The sequence below is a fragment of the Cyprinus carpio genome, chromosome B17 (assembly GCF_018340385.1).
Source record: "Cyprinus carpio isolate SPL01 chromosome B17, ASM1834038v1, whole genome shotgun sequence".
Lineage (NCBI taxonomy): Eukaryota > Metazoa > Chordata > Actinopteri > Cypriniformes > Cyprinidae > Cyprinus > Cyprinus carpio.
The window spans coordinates 11,829,765-11,842,846 of NC_056613.1; the positions used below are offsets into that span (position 1 = coordinate 11,829,765).

Genomic DNA, 13,082 nt, shown 5'->3' on the forward strand with positions numbered 1-13,082 from the left:
TAAGATGACAACAAACAATAGGTGCGTTCGACTTGGAGTACTGCTACAGACGGCGATCATGTGGCATCGGCGCTGTCTCAAGTCGGACAAAATTTCTAACCGGCATGCAATGCTTCAAGTCAGATTCCGATCGGTTTGCGCAGTGCTGCATGATGAAGTGGAACGCACCTAAAGTTAAGCGATTTATATTTTCGCCTGGCTCCATTGACTGCGAGCGCACCTTCCCAAATGGACGAGGCTTTTATTCTTGTCGCGTTCGCTGTTGTACTATTCTTTGAAACGAGCGACGCGGAGTAATTGTCCTCTAAAATCGTCGGGAATCAACGGTGAGAAGTCATTTGCCAGTACGAGTCTTGTGATGAATGAGTTGATGAATTAATCATTTCTTTATGTACAAACTTAAAACAATCTTAAACTATTGGCTGTATTACGCATCAAACACAAAACAACTTTAAGCAAATAGTGTATAATTAATATCTAAATGAATTCTCATTCTATTTTATACAATACAAATAAAACGTATTTCAAATAAGAAGCCTTGGACAAACTATGCAAACATTTTTTTTTTTTTTCAGAAAAAAAAAAACGTTTTCCATCAAAAAGCACCTGATGGAGTTCGAACTTCACATTAAACTGCTTCTGTTTCACACAAACGCCGGCACAGACGTGCATGTTCGGCTAGAATCGCCCTGAACTCGTGCATGTTTGGATGCGGAGCTACGCGGAAAGTTACAAAAAATGCCATGCACTCCGCCACGCGAATAGTTCGTGCGCACTCAAAGTGAACTTCCAGCAACACCATGATGACGTCATATTTCCCGCGCTCACCCAAGCGAAATTGCGGACGCGTTGAGTATAAATCAGCCTTGACACAGAGAAAGGGACCGATGGCCGGCCAGCCAGGGTTCGTCTTTGGGGAAAAAAATTAGCAGATTATTAATTTTTTATGTTTTTATTTATTTTATTTAAATTTATGTGTATGTACTTCTAACATGTTTGGTTGGTAAAATAAATGTTGTAAATTCAAATCATAGAGTCTTCCGTGTCTGGAATGGATGTATTCTTGAGTCTATAAGGTAACAATAATATAATAAGATAACCTTGTTTGAAATGGGTTTGGCTAAAAGAAAATTTTGGTTTGGTCTATAGGTACTTGTACCATATTGACTGGGTTAAATAGAATTGCATTACTAAAAAGAGACTAAAATACCATTTTCATTGACTAAAACTAGACTAAAATGTCATCAGTTTTCGTCGACTAAAACTACACTAGACTAAAAAGACTATGAGCGTGACTAAAACTAATAAAAACTAAAATGACAGCTTCACACAAAGACTAGACTAAGACTAAAATTAAAACAGGCCACCAAAAACAACACCACCTGACACAGGGCCAAGCCTGTGGTTCCTTAAGCTGCTACGTAGTCCCAGCTGAATACACTTACACAATCGCTGTTGTTTTAATAGAAAAATAGACTATTGCAATTATGGTATCAGTAGAATTACTAGGAATTTCACTGTTAGAATATTTTTAGTTTGTTTTAGATGTTTTTATAATGCAGACAGAGAGCTTGCATAAGCCTTTGGTGTTGATTTATATAATAAAAAGCCTATAATAAATCAGTACACTATATGAGGTAAAATACAGCATGTATGTGTCCACATTCTATTGATTTGTGCTTACTGGAGAAAGTGCAATACCTGAAATGCAAAAGTAAATTTCTCAAATGACAACAATCATTACAAATATAATTTTAAGATTTTTTAAAATCAGTTTAACAATTATACAGAATGACGAAAATGTGACTAATATTTCATTGACTAAAAAAACCTGACTAAAATGCTCATGCATTTCATTGAATAAACAAAAACAAGTTTGTCTAAATAAGATAACTAAAATGTACGACTAAGACTAAACGTAATGCCAAAATGAATACTGCTGTACAGTTAATCTTTTTGCTAAAATGTCAGGTTTTCATTGACTAAAACTAGACTAAAATGTTGAGACTTTTAGTCGACTATAACGGATAAGGTTGACTAAATATGATTTAAAAAAATAAAAAAAAAAAAAAAAAAACCTAACAAGGTGTAACACGTGTTGGGGTAAAGCAAAGCACACAAAGATATAAAGCGTTTAATAATCCACGGGAGAAACTGGCACAACCAAACACAAATCCAGGTCGTCAAACATCTGTAGCGGATAAAGGAGAACAGACTTTAAATAGTGAACGTAATCAGTGGGAAAAAGAAACAGGTGTGGGGCTAATTAACTATACAAGAAAAGGAACATGACCAAATAAGGAAACTAGGTGATGACAGAAGTCCATGACTGTGACAGTTCCCCCCCTCCCGGAACGGTGCGTCCTCACACCGAAAGAGATAGTCCAGCAGAGGGAGGGTGGGGGTTCTGGAGGCGTGGGGCAGGCAAGGGGCAGGCAATGAGGGAGCATGGAACCAGGGTGGAGTGGATGGAGGGAGGAGCCCGGAGCAGGAAGAACCAGATGGTAATCCAAAGACCAGCCAGGATGATGACCCATGGTGGAGTCGACAGCGGGAGGAGCCATGGTGGAGGAGGAGCCGACAACACCAGGGGGCTGACTGACGGAGACTGCACCGATGGATGAGGAGCCCAGGATGGAGCAGAGCTGCCGCAGAGCCAGGGTGACGCCGAGGATCCGGAGGGCCAAGGCAGAGCAGAAGGCTCAGGTGACCGAGGCGGGGCACTGGAAGACCGCTGCGAAGCTGGAGTGACCGAGGATGGAGGTGGAGCTGGAGGGAAGGAGGACCCTGACAGAGCCAGAGGGATGGCGTGACGAGGCGAAGCCAGAGGAATGGAGTCCCAAGGTGGCGGATCGTCGACGACTGACCAAGGTGGAACCGGAGGGATGAGGGAACCCGGTGGAGCTGGTGGGATGCCAAGCCACGGTGGAGACGAGGGATCTAAGAGCCAAGGCGGAGCCGATGGGTCAGAGGTCCAAGGTGGAGTCCAGGACTCACAGGCTGGAAGCGGAGACAGGGGATCCTCACGCCAAGGAGGAGCTGGAGACTGGAAGTCCCGAGGCAGACCAGAGTGCCCAGATGCCGCTGTCTGAGGGTGAGCCGAAGGACTGACAGGCGCCAGCGGAGATGGAGCAGAGGAACTGACTGGTCTAGGAGGAGGCAGGAGAGGGAGGCTGGGAAGGAACGCAGGAGGATCAGGGCTGGACGGAACCAGCAGAGACACAGGAGAATTAGGAATTACTTCCCCGAACCAGTCTATAAGGTCCATTTGAAAAAAATGTCCATTAATTCCTCTACATAATTTTTAGAAACCAGTTGCAGCTCACCCAGGAGTGTGGGCAGGGCTTTCCTCCATGCCCTCGATCTCCACCAGTAATCCCACAACACACAGTGTTGCCGGCTCACACACTTGGTCAGTCGCGCTCTCGAGTCCTAGCTCCGGGGCGATGATTGGCTCTGTAATCCTGTCCGGCTTGTGCTCTGCGGTGGGCTCTGGCACTTGCTCCGTGCAGCGGACTGACAGCTGGCTGGTCTCTGGTTCGGGAGTGGGGCTGGAGATATCCTCCTCAGCAGGGCAGACGGTGAACGAAGATCCATTTTTCTCCAGCACCCACTCCACAAAAGCAGCGAATTCCTTAAACCAAACAACATAAAAAAAATAAAAATACAGCTAAACTCACTTTTCCGGTCCACTATTCTGTAACAAAGTCCCTGTTGTGGTCCTCCAGCGTGTGTAAAAAAAAAAAAAAAACCGGGAGCGTAAAAAAAAAAAAAAAAAAAAAAAACAAAACACACTATTCTGTAACACATGTTGGTGTGTAAAGCAAAGCGCACGACAAAGAAGATATTTAAAGAGTACTTTTTAATAAGCCATGGGAGAAACGGGCACAACCAAACACAAATCCAAGTCATCAAACATTAATAGCAAACGAAGGAATAAAGGAGAACACAGACTTTTAATAGTGAACGTAATCAGTGGGAAACAGAAACAGGTGTGGGGCTAATTAATTAACTAAACAAGAAAAGGAACATGACCAAATAAGGAAACTAAGTGATGACAGAAGTCCATGACTGTGACACAAGGACATTTATCCCAGGAATAAGACGAAGATTAAAATGAAAATAGCTGACAAAATTAACACTATTTTGGAAATCGGTATAAATAGTCTACGTGTTTAATACTGCAAAATACAGGCAATGTTAAAGTCACTGCTCTTGCCGTCCAGAATAAAAGAGAACATCCCAATCGAGGGAAGGGAATTTGTGGAAACTGTGGTTCCTAATTATTGTGAGCTAACATTTGCCTCGTATTTCAGGATGAAAAGATAAACATTTCAGGTGAAGGATAATCCACTACTTACCTCCAAGACTATGTTCTATATGACCTTATTATTTTTATTGTGATTATTAGGCTTATCATTATTGCTGATCACTGTTGTTGTGCTATGATGTTGTAATATTTACCATTATATAATCAGAGGAGTATAGAAAAGTTTATGAAAGTGTCATCCCACAAAACAATAGCAAAATATATAAATATGTATAGTTTTTACATGTGCTTTTATTATTTCAGTTCTTTTGCCTTTAATGTAAATAAACGTGCAAACAATATACTTGCTCTTGTGAATTTATTTTTATGTTAATTACATTGTGCAAACTGTCTCTTTAATACAGCATGGTTTATATACATGTTTCTGCTGACTGGGCTGACATTTTTGACACACCCACCAAACAAGATAAAATGTATATCACACAATTTCAAGGAAACATGTCGTTCAAACTGGAAACTGTAGCAAAATGTTGCACACCGGTTTGAGCTTGAACTTGCCCCAGACTCTGAAACAGTCACGTGGTTTTCAAGCGAAGATCACATGCTTTTCTGAAAACGTATCAAGCTCCGATACAGTGCTTTAATATGAAATGTGTTGTTTTTTATATGCAAGCTTCAAAGCTTTGGTGTTGAACTTTTGATTTTGTCCTTTTATTTTCTTTCTAGTTTTCAGCAAGGTTGCTGTCTTGTCTTTTATTTTTGTTTGTAGTTCTAGTCATGTATTCCTAGGTTTTTCCTATTGTTATCCTTTTGTTTTCATAAGTTCCAGTTAATTGTTTCTAGTATTTATTTAATTACTTTAGTTTTTTCCTTTGCAGTTGTATTTCTCATACCTTTCCTATCAGTTGTTTTGACTCCCTAGTCATAGTTTCAAAGTGAAAGTGAAAGTGAAAGTCGTGACATTTGCCAAGTATGGTAGCCCATACTCGGAATTGGTGCTCTGCATTTAACCCATCCAAGTGCACACACCGCAGTGAGAAGTGAACACACCATGTAGTTGCAGCTATATATCCAGTGCCCGGGGAGCAACTGGGGGTTGAGTGCCTTGCTCAAGGGCACTTCAGCCATGGGTATTGAGGGTGGAAGAGAGCGCTATTCATTCACTCCCTCCCACCTACAACTCCAGCCAGCACCGAGACTCGGACCAGCGACCTTCTGGTAACTAGTCCAACACTCTAACCATTAGGCCACAGCTGCCCCCTTTGATGACACTCTTGGAGTTCTCTCACTCAGCCTCTGAGGTAGTCACCTGGAATGGTTTTCCAACAATCTTAAAAGAGTTCCCAGAGCGGTTTTGAGGAGGCTTCCTGTTGGCTGCTTTTCCTTCACATAAGAACTTTTAACCACAAAAGATAGAATAAAACTTTGTACACCTATTTATATTTATTACATGCAAATGAACAGATATTATCCTATAAAGTAGCCATAGAAAACGTTCGCCTCTCTCTGTAACGTCAACATCACAAGTAGCCTACTGTCATATTCAGCACTTAGGTCTAACTACAGATTGAGCTAAACATCACTTCACAACTGTTAACACAAAAGAATGTTTGCACATATGTTCATGTGGACAAAATGTCACACATCTGAAGGCACATGCACACCAAGACATCAAAGGGGGCTTGAGCACCTGCCCTTTTTCTTCCTCAAAAGAAAGTGCCCTTTTTTCTTGAGGATTTTTTTTCCTTTTTTTAAATAAATGAATATATGTATATATGTGAGTGTGTGTCCATGTGGGTTTTCCTGTTTGCGCACAGCTTTCCCTGTCAAACAAATCAAAATCAAAATATCAGGTCTGGTTTATTAACTTGACGTGCACAGACATTTTGAGGGGCAGGGGCTCAAGTGGAAAAAAAGGGCACTTCCCATGTTTATAAAAAAAAAAAAAAACATTCTAAACAAACTGTTAAATATATTAGGGGTGTGTGATATTGACAAAAAAAATATATATATCAATATTTTCTGGGATTTTATTGATAACAATAATTAGACGATATTTTGCTGTGTGTGTTATTGTGCTGGTATCCAATAAGTTTAAATGGATTTTTACCTTTTATGTGCATTTTCTCCTTTTTTACTGGCAGTTTTAATTTCACATTTAAAGTATATTTTCTTTTTTTATATATATAATTTCAAATATCAGTATTCAACATTTTATGTTTAAAATATCAAAACAGTATTAATGTTATATAAACCTGTTTACGAAAGTGTCATCCCACAATACAATAGCAAAATATATAAATATTTATAGTATTTTTGTTACATTATTAATCACTGTAAGGAATTAACCTAAGGAAAGGATATGGACCAGAAGACATTGCAATTACTAAATGATATTTAGACAGACTTAAAGACATTCCAGATTTATACATGTGCTTTTATTTTTTCAGTTCTTTTGTCTTTAATGTAAATAAACGTGCAAACAATATACTTGCTCATGTGAATTTATTTTTATGTTAATTACATAGTGCAAACTGTCTCTTTAATACAGCATGGTTTATATACATGTTTCTGCTGACTGGGCTGACATTTTTGACACACCCACCAAACAAGAGAAAATGTATATCACACAATTTCAAGGAAACATGTCGTTCAAACTGGAAACTGTAGCAAAATGTTGCACACCGGTTTGAGCTTGAACTTGCCCCAAAAACTGAAACAGTCACGTGGTTTTCAAGCGAAGATCACGTGCTTTTCTGAAAACGTATCAAGCTCCGATACAGTGCTTTAATATGAAATGTGTTGTTTTTTATATGCAAGCTTCAAAGCTTTGGTGTTGAACTTTTGATTTTGTCCTTTTATTTTCTTTCTAGTTTTCAGCAAGGTTGCTGTCTTGTCTTTTATTTTTGTTTGTAGTTCTAGTCATGTATTCCTAGGTTTTTCCTGTGGTTATCCTTTTGTTTTCATAAGTTCCAATTAATTATTTCTAGTATTTATTTAATTACTTTTGTTTTTTCCTTTTCAGTTGTATTTCTCCTATCAGTTGTTTTGACTCCCTAGTCATAGTTTCAAAATTAAAAAAAAAAAAAAAAAAGCAAAACAGAAAGTCGTGACATTTGTTTTATGTTTAAAATATCAAAACAGTATTAATGCATTTGTAACTGCAGATTGAAACATTAATCTCCTGCATTAAACAGTGTGTAAATGGATCTAAATGCCCCTTCTAATGCAGCTTCTGTGTTTTCTCTGCATTGCAAAGATTCATTTTGTCAATACTGATTTTATTTGCTTGGTAACAGCACAAATGACTTATTATTCTAATTGACTGATTCAATTTAAGAATTTGACTTAAAAGATGGTTCACACTTTTAGAAAAAATATGGCTTAATGGCTTAAAAAGTGTAAAAATGCCCATAAAAGGTAAAAATCCATTTAAACATATTGGAAAAGTTTAATTTCTATCACTGCTGTGATACACTGCTTGTCGTCTCTTTTTATAACTGTATGGTAAGGCTATTTCTTAATCAGTTGTGTGTTGAAACACTACAAGTGTTTAACAAGGTATTTTGTGGGTGTACAGCTGTGACTCCGGTGAGGTTATTATTGTTTAAGATATTAAACATTAAGTTGAACAGGCAGTTTAGGTCTGTGGTTTGTTTCTGCAGTAGGGTGGTGTTCTTCCGGCTCCTGTCTACACTGTCATGAGAAGACAGTCTCATCTTCTCAGACATTACTGCTTCTCTGAATGACTGAAAGATGTATGTGGAGGTTGAAGAAGGAAGAAAGTCAGACTCAAAAAGAAGATGCAAGAGACTGGTTTGGCGTTTGTTTCCTCATGTTTTCCTCATTTTATCACTCATTTTATATGCAGTTTTAGGTGCAAAGATCTTTCAACACATTGAAAACAAACCATTCAATGAGCCGGAGAACATCAGTGTGGTGGTGCAAAAAGTGGTGGAGACAGTGCAGAATCACACAGGTCTTACCTCGAGCTTATATATAATTTATTATAACCTATAGGCTTTGTTGTTTCGCTGCGTTTAATTTATTCTAAAATTTATTTTATGTGATACTCTAATGTACACTTGTAATGTAGCCTAAATATTTATGTATTTTCAAATAAGGTATTTATGTGAGGCTTACGTTTTAATTAGGATTGTTCCCTGTTTCATTTTATTAATTAGATGCCTCAACACAGGATGCATTATTCAGTAAAATAGAAAATATTTTGTCCAAATTCCGTAATGAAGGGGAGTATCAGAACTGGAGCTTCTACAGTTCACTTTTCTTCTGCTGTACACTGTTCACTACTGTAGGTGAGTAGTCTTATTTTTCTGGCACTTCAAAGTTTGTAAAGATTTATGTTTTCTTGTGTTTTAACCTGAACCAAAAATTTTAATTCAGTCTGTTTCAAAGTGTTGTTGCATTCATTGCACCACTGAGTGTGTTATTTGCTTGAGAAGCTCTCACCTTTGGCTGTAGTCTCTTGCAGTGCACACACACAATTGCAATGCTGCCCACAGTAACCAGCCTAACATCAGCATGTTAAGGATTACTTTTGACTTTTTTCATTAAATCATGTTTCCATAGGCTATCCATTAATATCAGTGAAATATAAACTGAATGACCCTCCTAAGGTGTAGCCTAAGCAGTGGTGTATGGATAAGTTGTAATATTGTAAATATTTGTTTTAAACCAGCCAGGAAGGCGAGCCAATGAATATCACACAAGCAACGTGCAAACTTTATGCAAGAGTTGTGCGGTGAACCTCTTAATCTCAGTCGATTCAAAAGAAAGTGAAAGTAAAAGCTGACAGCGCTTTCGGCATCTGATGCTGCATTAACGGCGCATATTCTCTTTTAGAGAGGATGAGAGATGAATCTCCCTCATATGGTAATAACGGTATAAAGCTAAATGTTTTAATGTACTCCCTTAATATTTCTCTTGTGGACCGCCATAGGCTAGAGGTAATAAATAAATAATAAATAAAGAGAGAAACGTAGGCTATTTCGTGTTAAACAGGTTTTTTTTTTCAAGTCGGTGCTTGAAATAAAGCTTTTTCATTGATGATCGCAAGTGTTGATAATTTTAATTATAGGTCTATAATTCATTGTATAATAAACCTGTTTTGAAAGACCTTTTTGAAAACATTTTCAGTGAGGAGCTGGCCCAGGTAGTCCACTGTATGAAGAATTTTTGGGTATAAGTGAGTAAAGTGAGTGACGTGACATACAGCCATGTATGGTGACCCATACTCAGAATTCGTGCTCTGCATTTAACCCATCCAAAGTGAACACACACATGGAGCAGTAGGCAGCCATTTATGCTGCGGCGCCCGGGGAGCAGTTGGGGGTTCGGTGCCTTGCTCAAGGGCATAATCGTCACCACCTTTCACCCCATTAGCGACAGCCCTGAGCTAGCCTAATCTTTATTATCCTCGCAGCGCGTCAGTTATGAGGTGATACGCTATGAAATTATTGCAGGGCAAATTAAGTGTAGAATAATATTAATTTAATAATAAAAGTAACTTAATAATAGACTAATAATAGGCCTAATATAGGCTAAGAAGAATGTAACAGGCCTTGTTAATGGAAAATGGCAAATTAGATATAACTAAAGTGTATAAAATAATATTATTCAGAAATGTCATGTTTGTGATTTTTTTTTTAATTTGTTAATTCGTTGTTTAAATTAATAGGCATTGTAATCAAGTTATGATTTACTATACAGAATCACATGGTACCAGCGCATCTGTTGTCTGTATTCTGTGACATAACTTTTACATTCACAGCTGTAGAGGATGTGGGGAAAAAATCTCTCTCCACTCTGTAAGTCACAGCTAACCACAGCTCAGATATTATTTGAACAAAAACTTTCATCTTTCAGGACTTCTTGCAGAAAAGCATTATGCAAAAGTGCCAAATATAGCAGTCTATTGCTGTGTCTATTATGTTAACTAGGAAGGGTGTATCTTTGATTATTTCAGCAGCTAACTTTGAGTATTGGTTTTTGAGGCAACTGAGGCTGATGAGTTCAGATGAGTTCATCTCTCTTTTTCTTACTTCCCTTCTGTATCATATTCTTTTTTACATCAACCTCTCTGATACTTGCTCTGATGAAAAAAAATATATATTATCACCTGCCCAAACAGTGGCAACAATGAAACCTATATGTTGTCTGACAAAGCAATTACAGATGTTAAACAACCTAATGTTTTCGATTGCTTTGAAATGTTTAAATATTTGGCTTTGATGCTTGGACAAAATGGGACAGCAAAATAGGTGAACTTTGGGGAGAAAGTACTTGATAAAATAAAATATAGCAACCATGTGAACATGAAAATTAAAATCTCAAATAAATGTATGGCTTTTGCAAGACAGTCGATTGCCAGGAGCAGGATTGGGCACCCCTCGTCTAATAGGTGAAAAAAGTGGACATTCTGTAAGAAATAGAATTTCTAACTGTCAGTTCTGCTCTGTTTTCTTGTATAACAGGTTATGGACAAATGTATCCAGTGACGTTTGAAGGCAAGGTGGCTTGTATCCTGTATGCAATGGTGGGCATTCCTCTCATGCTGCTAGTCATCTCAGATGTGGGAGATATCTTAGCTGTTCTTCTTTCTAAAGCGTACACTCGCCTCAGGCTGTTGTTCAGAGAATGGAAGTTACATCGCTCATGCATTTACAGGCATGATAAGGCATCATCTCCAAAACAAGTTCAAGGTGGTGATTCGTCCCATTCGTCCTGCAGATGCACTTCCTTGCAGATACGTCACAACAAAGATATCTTTGACCAAATGATTAAGGAGAACTTCAAGCTCAAAACCGCTCTAACAAAATCTTCCTCGTGCCCAGACCTCAACCGTATGCCACCCACAAAAGCCAGCTCCAAGTTATTTATTGGCATCGGACAGGAGATGAACCACTTTAAAGTCCCTCTGCTGGTCATCTTGCTGGTAGTATTTGCATATATGGTGGTCTGCAGTCAAATTCTGAGATGCTGGGAGAAGCAGATGGACTATTTTGATGCCTTTTATTTTACCTTCATCACCTTGACAACCATTGGCTTTGGGGACATTGTGCCTGAACACCCAAAATACTTCATGGTTACCTTTTTGTTTATTATCACAGGCATGGCCATTATGAGTATGGCCTTCAAACTCGGCCAATCACAAATTTTTAGCTTTTACAGGCGGAGCATGAAGTGTATTAGCATGGGCAAGGTAGGAATACACAAAGACCTAGACAATAACTGAAGGCAGAAAGAAGCAGTTGGTTTTTGTGGCTTTGCTAATGGCATATAAAATTACTACAGGAAAGCATGAGCATTCTCAGTGCAAGATGATAGTGTGTTTTAATATCTATAGGGTATCACTGCCAGTTTGATATACAATGGGTTGAAGGGAAATTAACCATAGTCATGCTGCAGTGAACAAGTATAAGAGAAAGAGGCTCAAAATAAAGCTTACACACCTGTTAACTATTTTAGCCAAAAGCAAGGAAATGCATGAGGCATTGTTTATTTTTGTTTAGATATGTAGCTTGTCAGAAATGCACTAGCAATGCAAGTCACTTATTAAATCCATTTATTCTTAATTGGCATTTATTCATGTTAATGCAATAATTTTGTACTATAACTGTATTCATAATATATCTGATAATGTAACCAGTATTGTTTTTATTTTTTTAATTCAATGCTAAGAGCATAGTATGATTTTACTTTCTGATCAATGCATTACTTTTTTCTTAGTGACATTAAGGTTATGAAAGTGTACATGTAAAATTAAAGTGCCCCATTATGGATTTTTGAAAATTACCTTTCATGCAGTGTGTAACACAGCTCTAAGTGAATGAAAACACCCTGCAAAGTTTTAAATCTGAAAGTGCAGCGTGTATACAGTTATTGTTTCTCAAAAGAAAGAGTCGACTCTGAATCATTGAATAGAGTCGTTTTTAAAATGAATCCCAAGCCGTTTTATGTTGACGTCAGCATGAAACATCAGCATATTGCCCGCCCACTTGTTGGTCTTTTCGCGTTGGTCTGAATGAAAATGAAAATTCATTCTTTGCCACTAGGTGCCGCTTGAATGAAATGAAAATGAGACCAATCATCGCAGATTAGCGTCACGCAAAGGAGGGGTTTAGAAAAATGAATCGTTGAGCAAGTAAGGTAAAAATAAATGTATATTATAAGGCAATGAATGTGTTTTTTCACCTTACATGAATGTCAACCCGTTGTCGGTGACTCCCAAAACCAAAATATGAACCTTTCATTACCCATAATAGGGGCACTTTAATTTATTCAGTTATACAAAAGCTATGTAAATATATGATTGACCACCTGTAATATCTTTGCTGTGAAACGTAATATTATTCACTTTGAAACCAAGTTAATAAATGAATCATTTTGTGCCATTTGCTGAGTTTTTATGTTTACAAAAATATCTCTATCCACGTCTCTTCTTTTCTTTCTGAACTGGTGCTAGAGAAAGTCAAAGGTTTAATTCCTAAGGAACACACTTAACCAACAGGCAACATTCTCATAATTCTCATGTTTTCAAAATGATACAATGGAATTTTCCCTTAACGTTCGTATAACCATTAAAATTTTCCACTTAATGGGAACGTTAGAAAAACGTTCTTAAAAAACATTTTTGTTAGCTGAGCACATGGCAATACAAAAAAAGGCTATAGCTTGAATTTTCATTAAGACACTTAAAAAAAAGCAACTAACAAATTCAATATTAACACATACCAAATTCATAGCATCTACCAAATTCATAGTAACACCTCACTTCCTCTCGCGCCACAAG

General features: G+C 37.9%; 1 protein-coding gene across 1 annotated transcript; it reads left to right on the forward strand.

Moving 5' to 3' along the window:
* The first annotated feature begins 7,888 nt into the window (after positions 1-7,888).
* LOC109100566 (potassium channel subfamily K member 18-like) lies at positions 7,889-12,677 on the forward strand. The gene is made up of 3 exons (XM_019114003.2): positions 7,889-8,249; positions 8,455-8,586; positions 10,765-12,677. Exons 1-3 carry the CDS (start codon positions 8,027-8,029, stop codon positions 11,523-11,525), a joined length of 1,116 nt encoding a protein of 371 aa, XP_018969548.1. The 5' UTR covers positions 7,889-8,026; the 3' UTR covers positions 11,526-12,677.
* Positions 12,678-13,082: the final 405 nt, after the last annotated feature.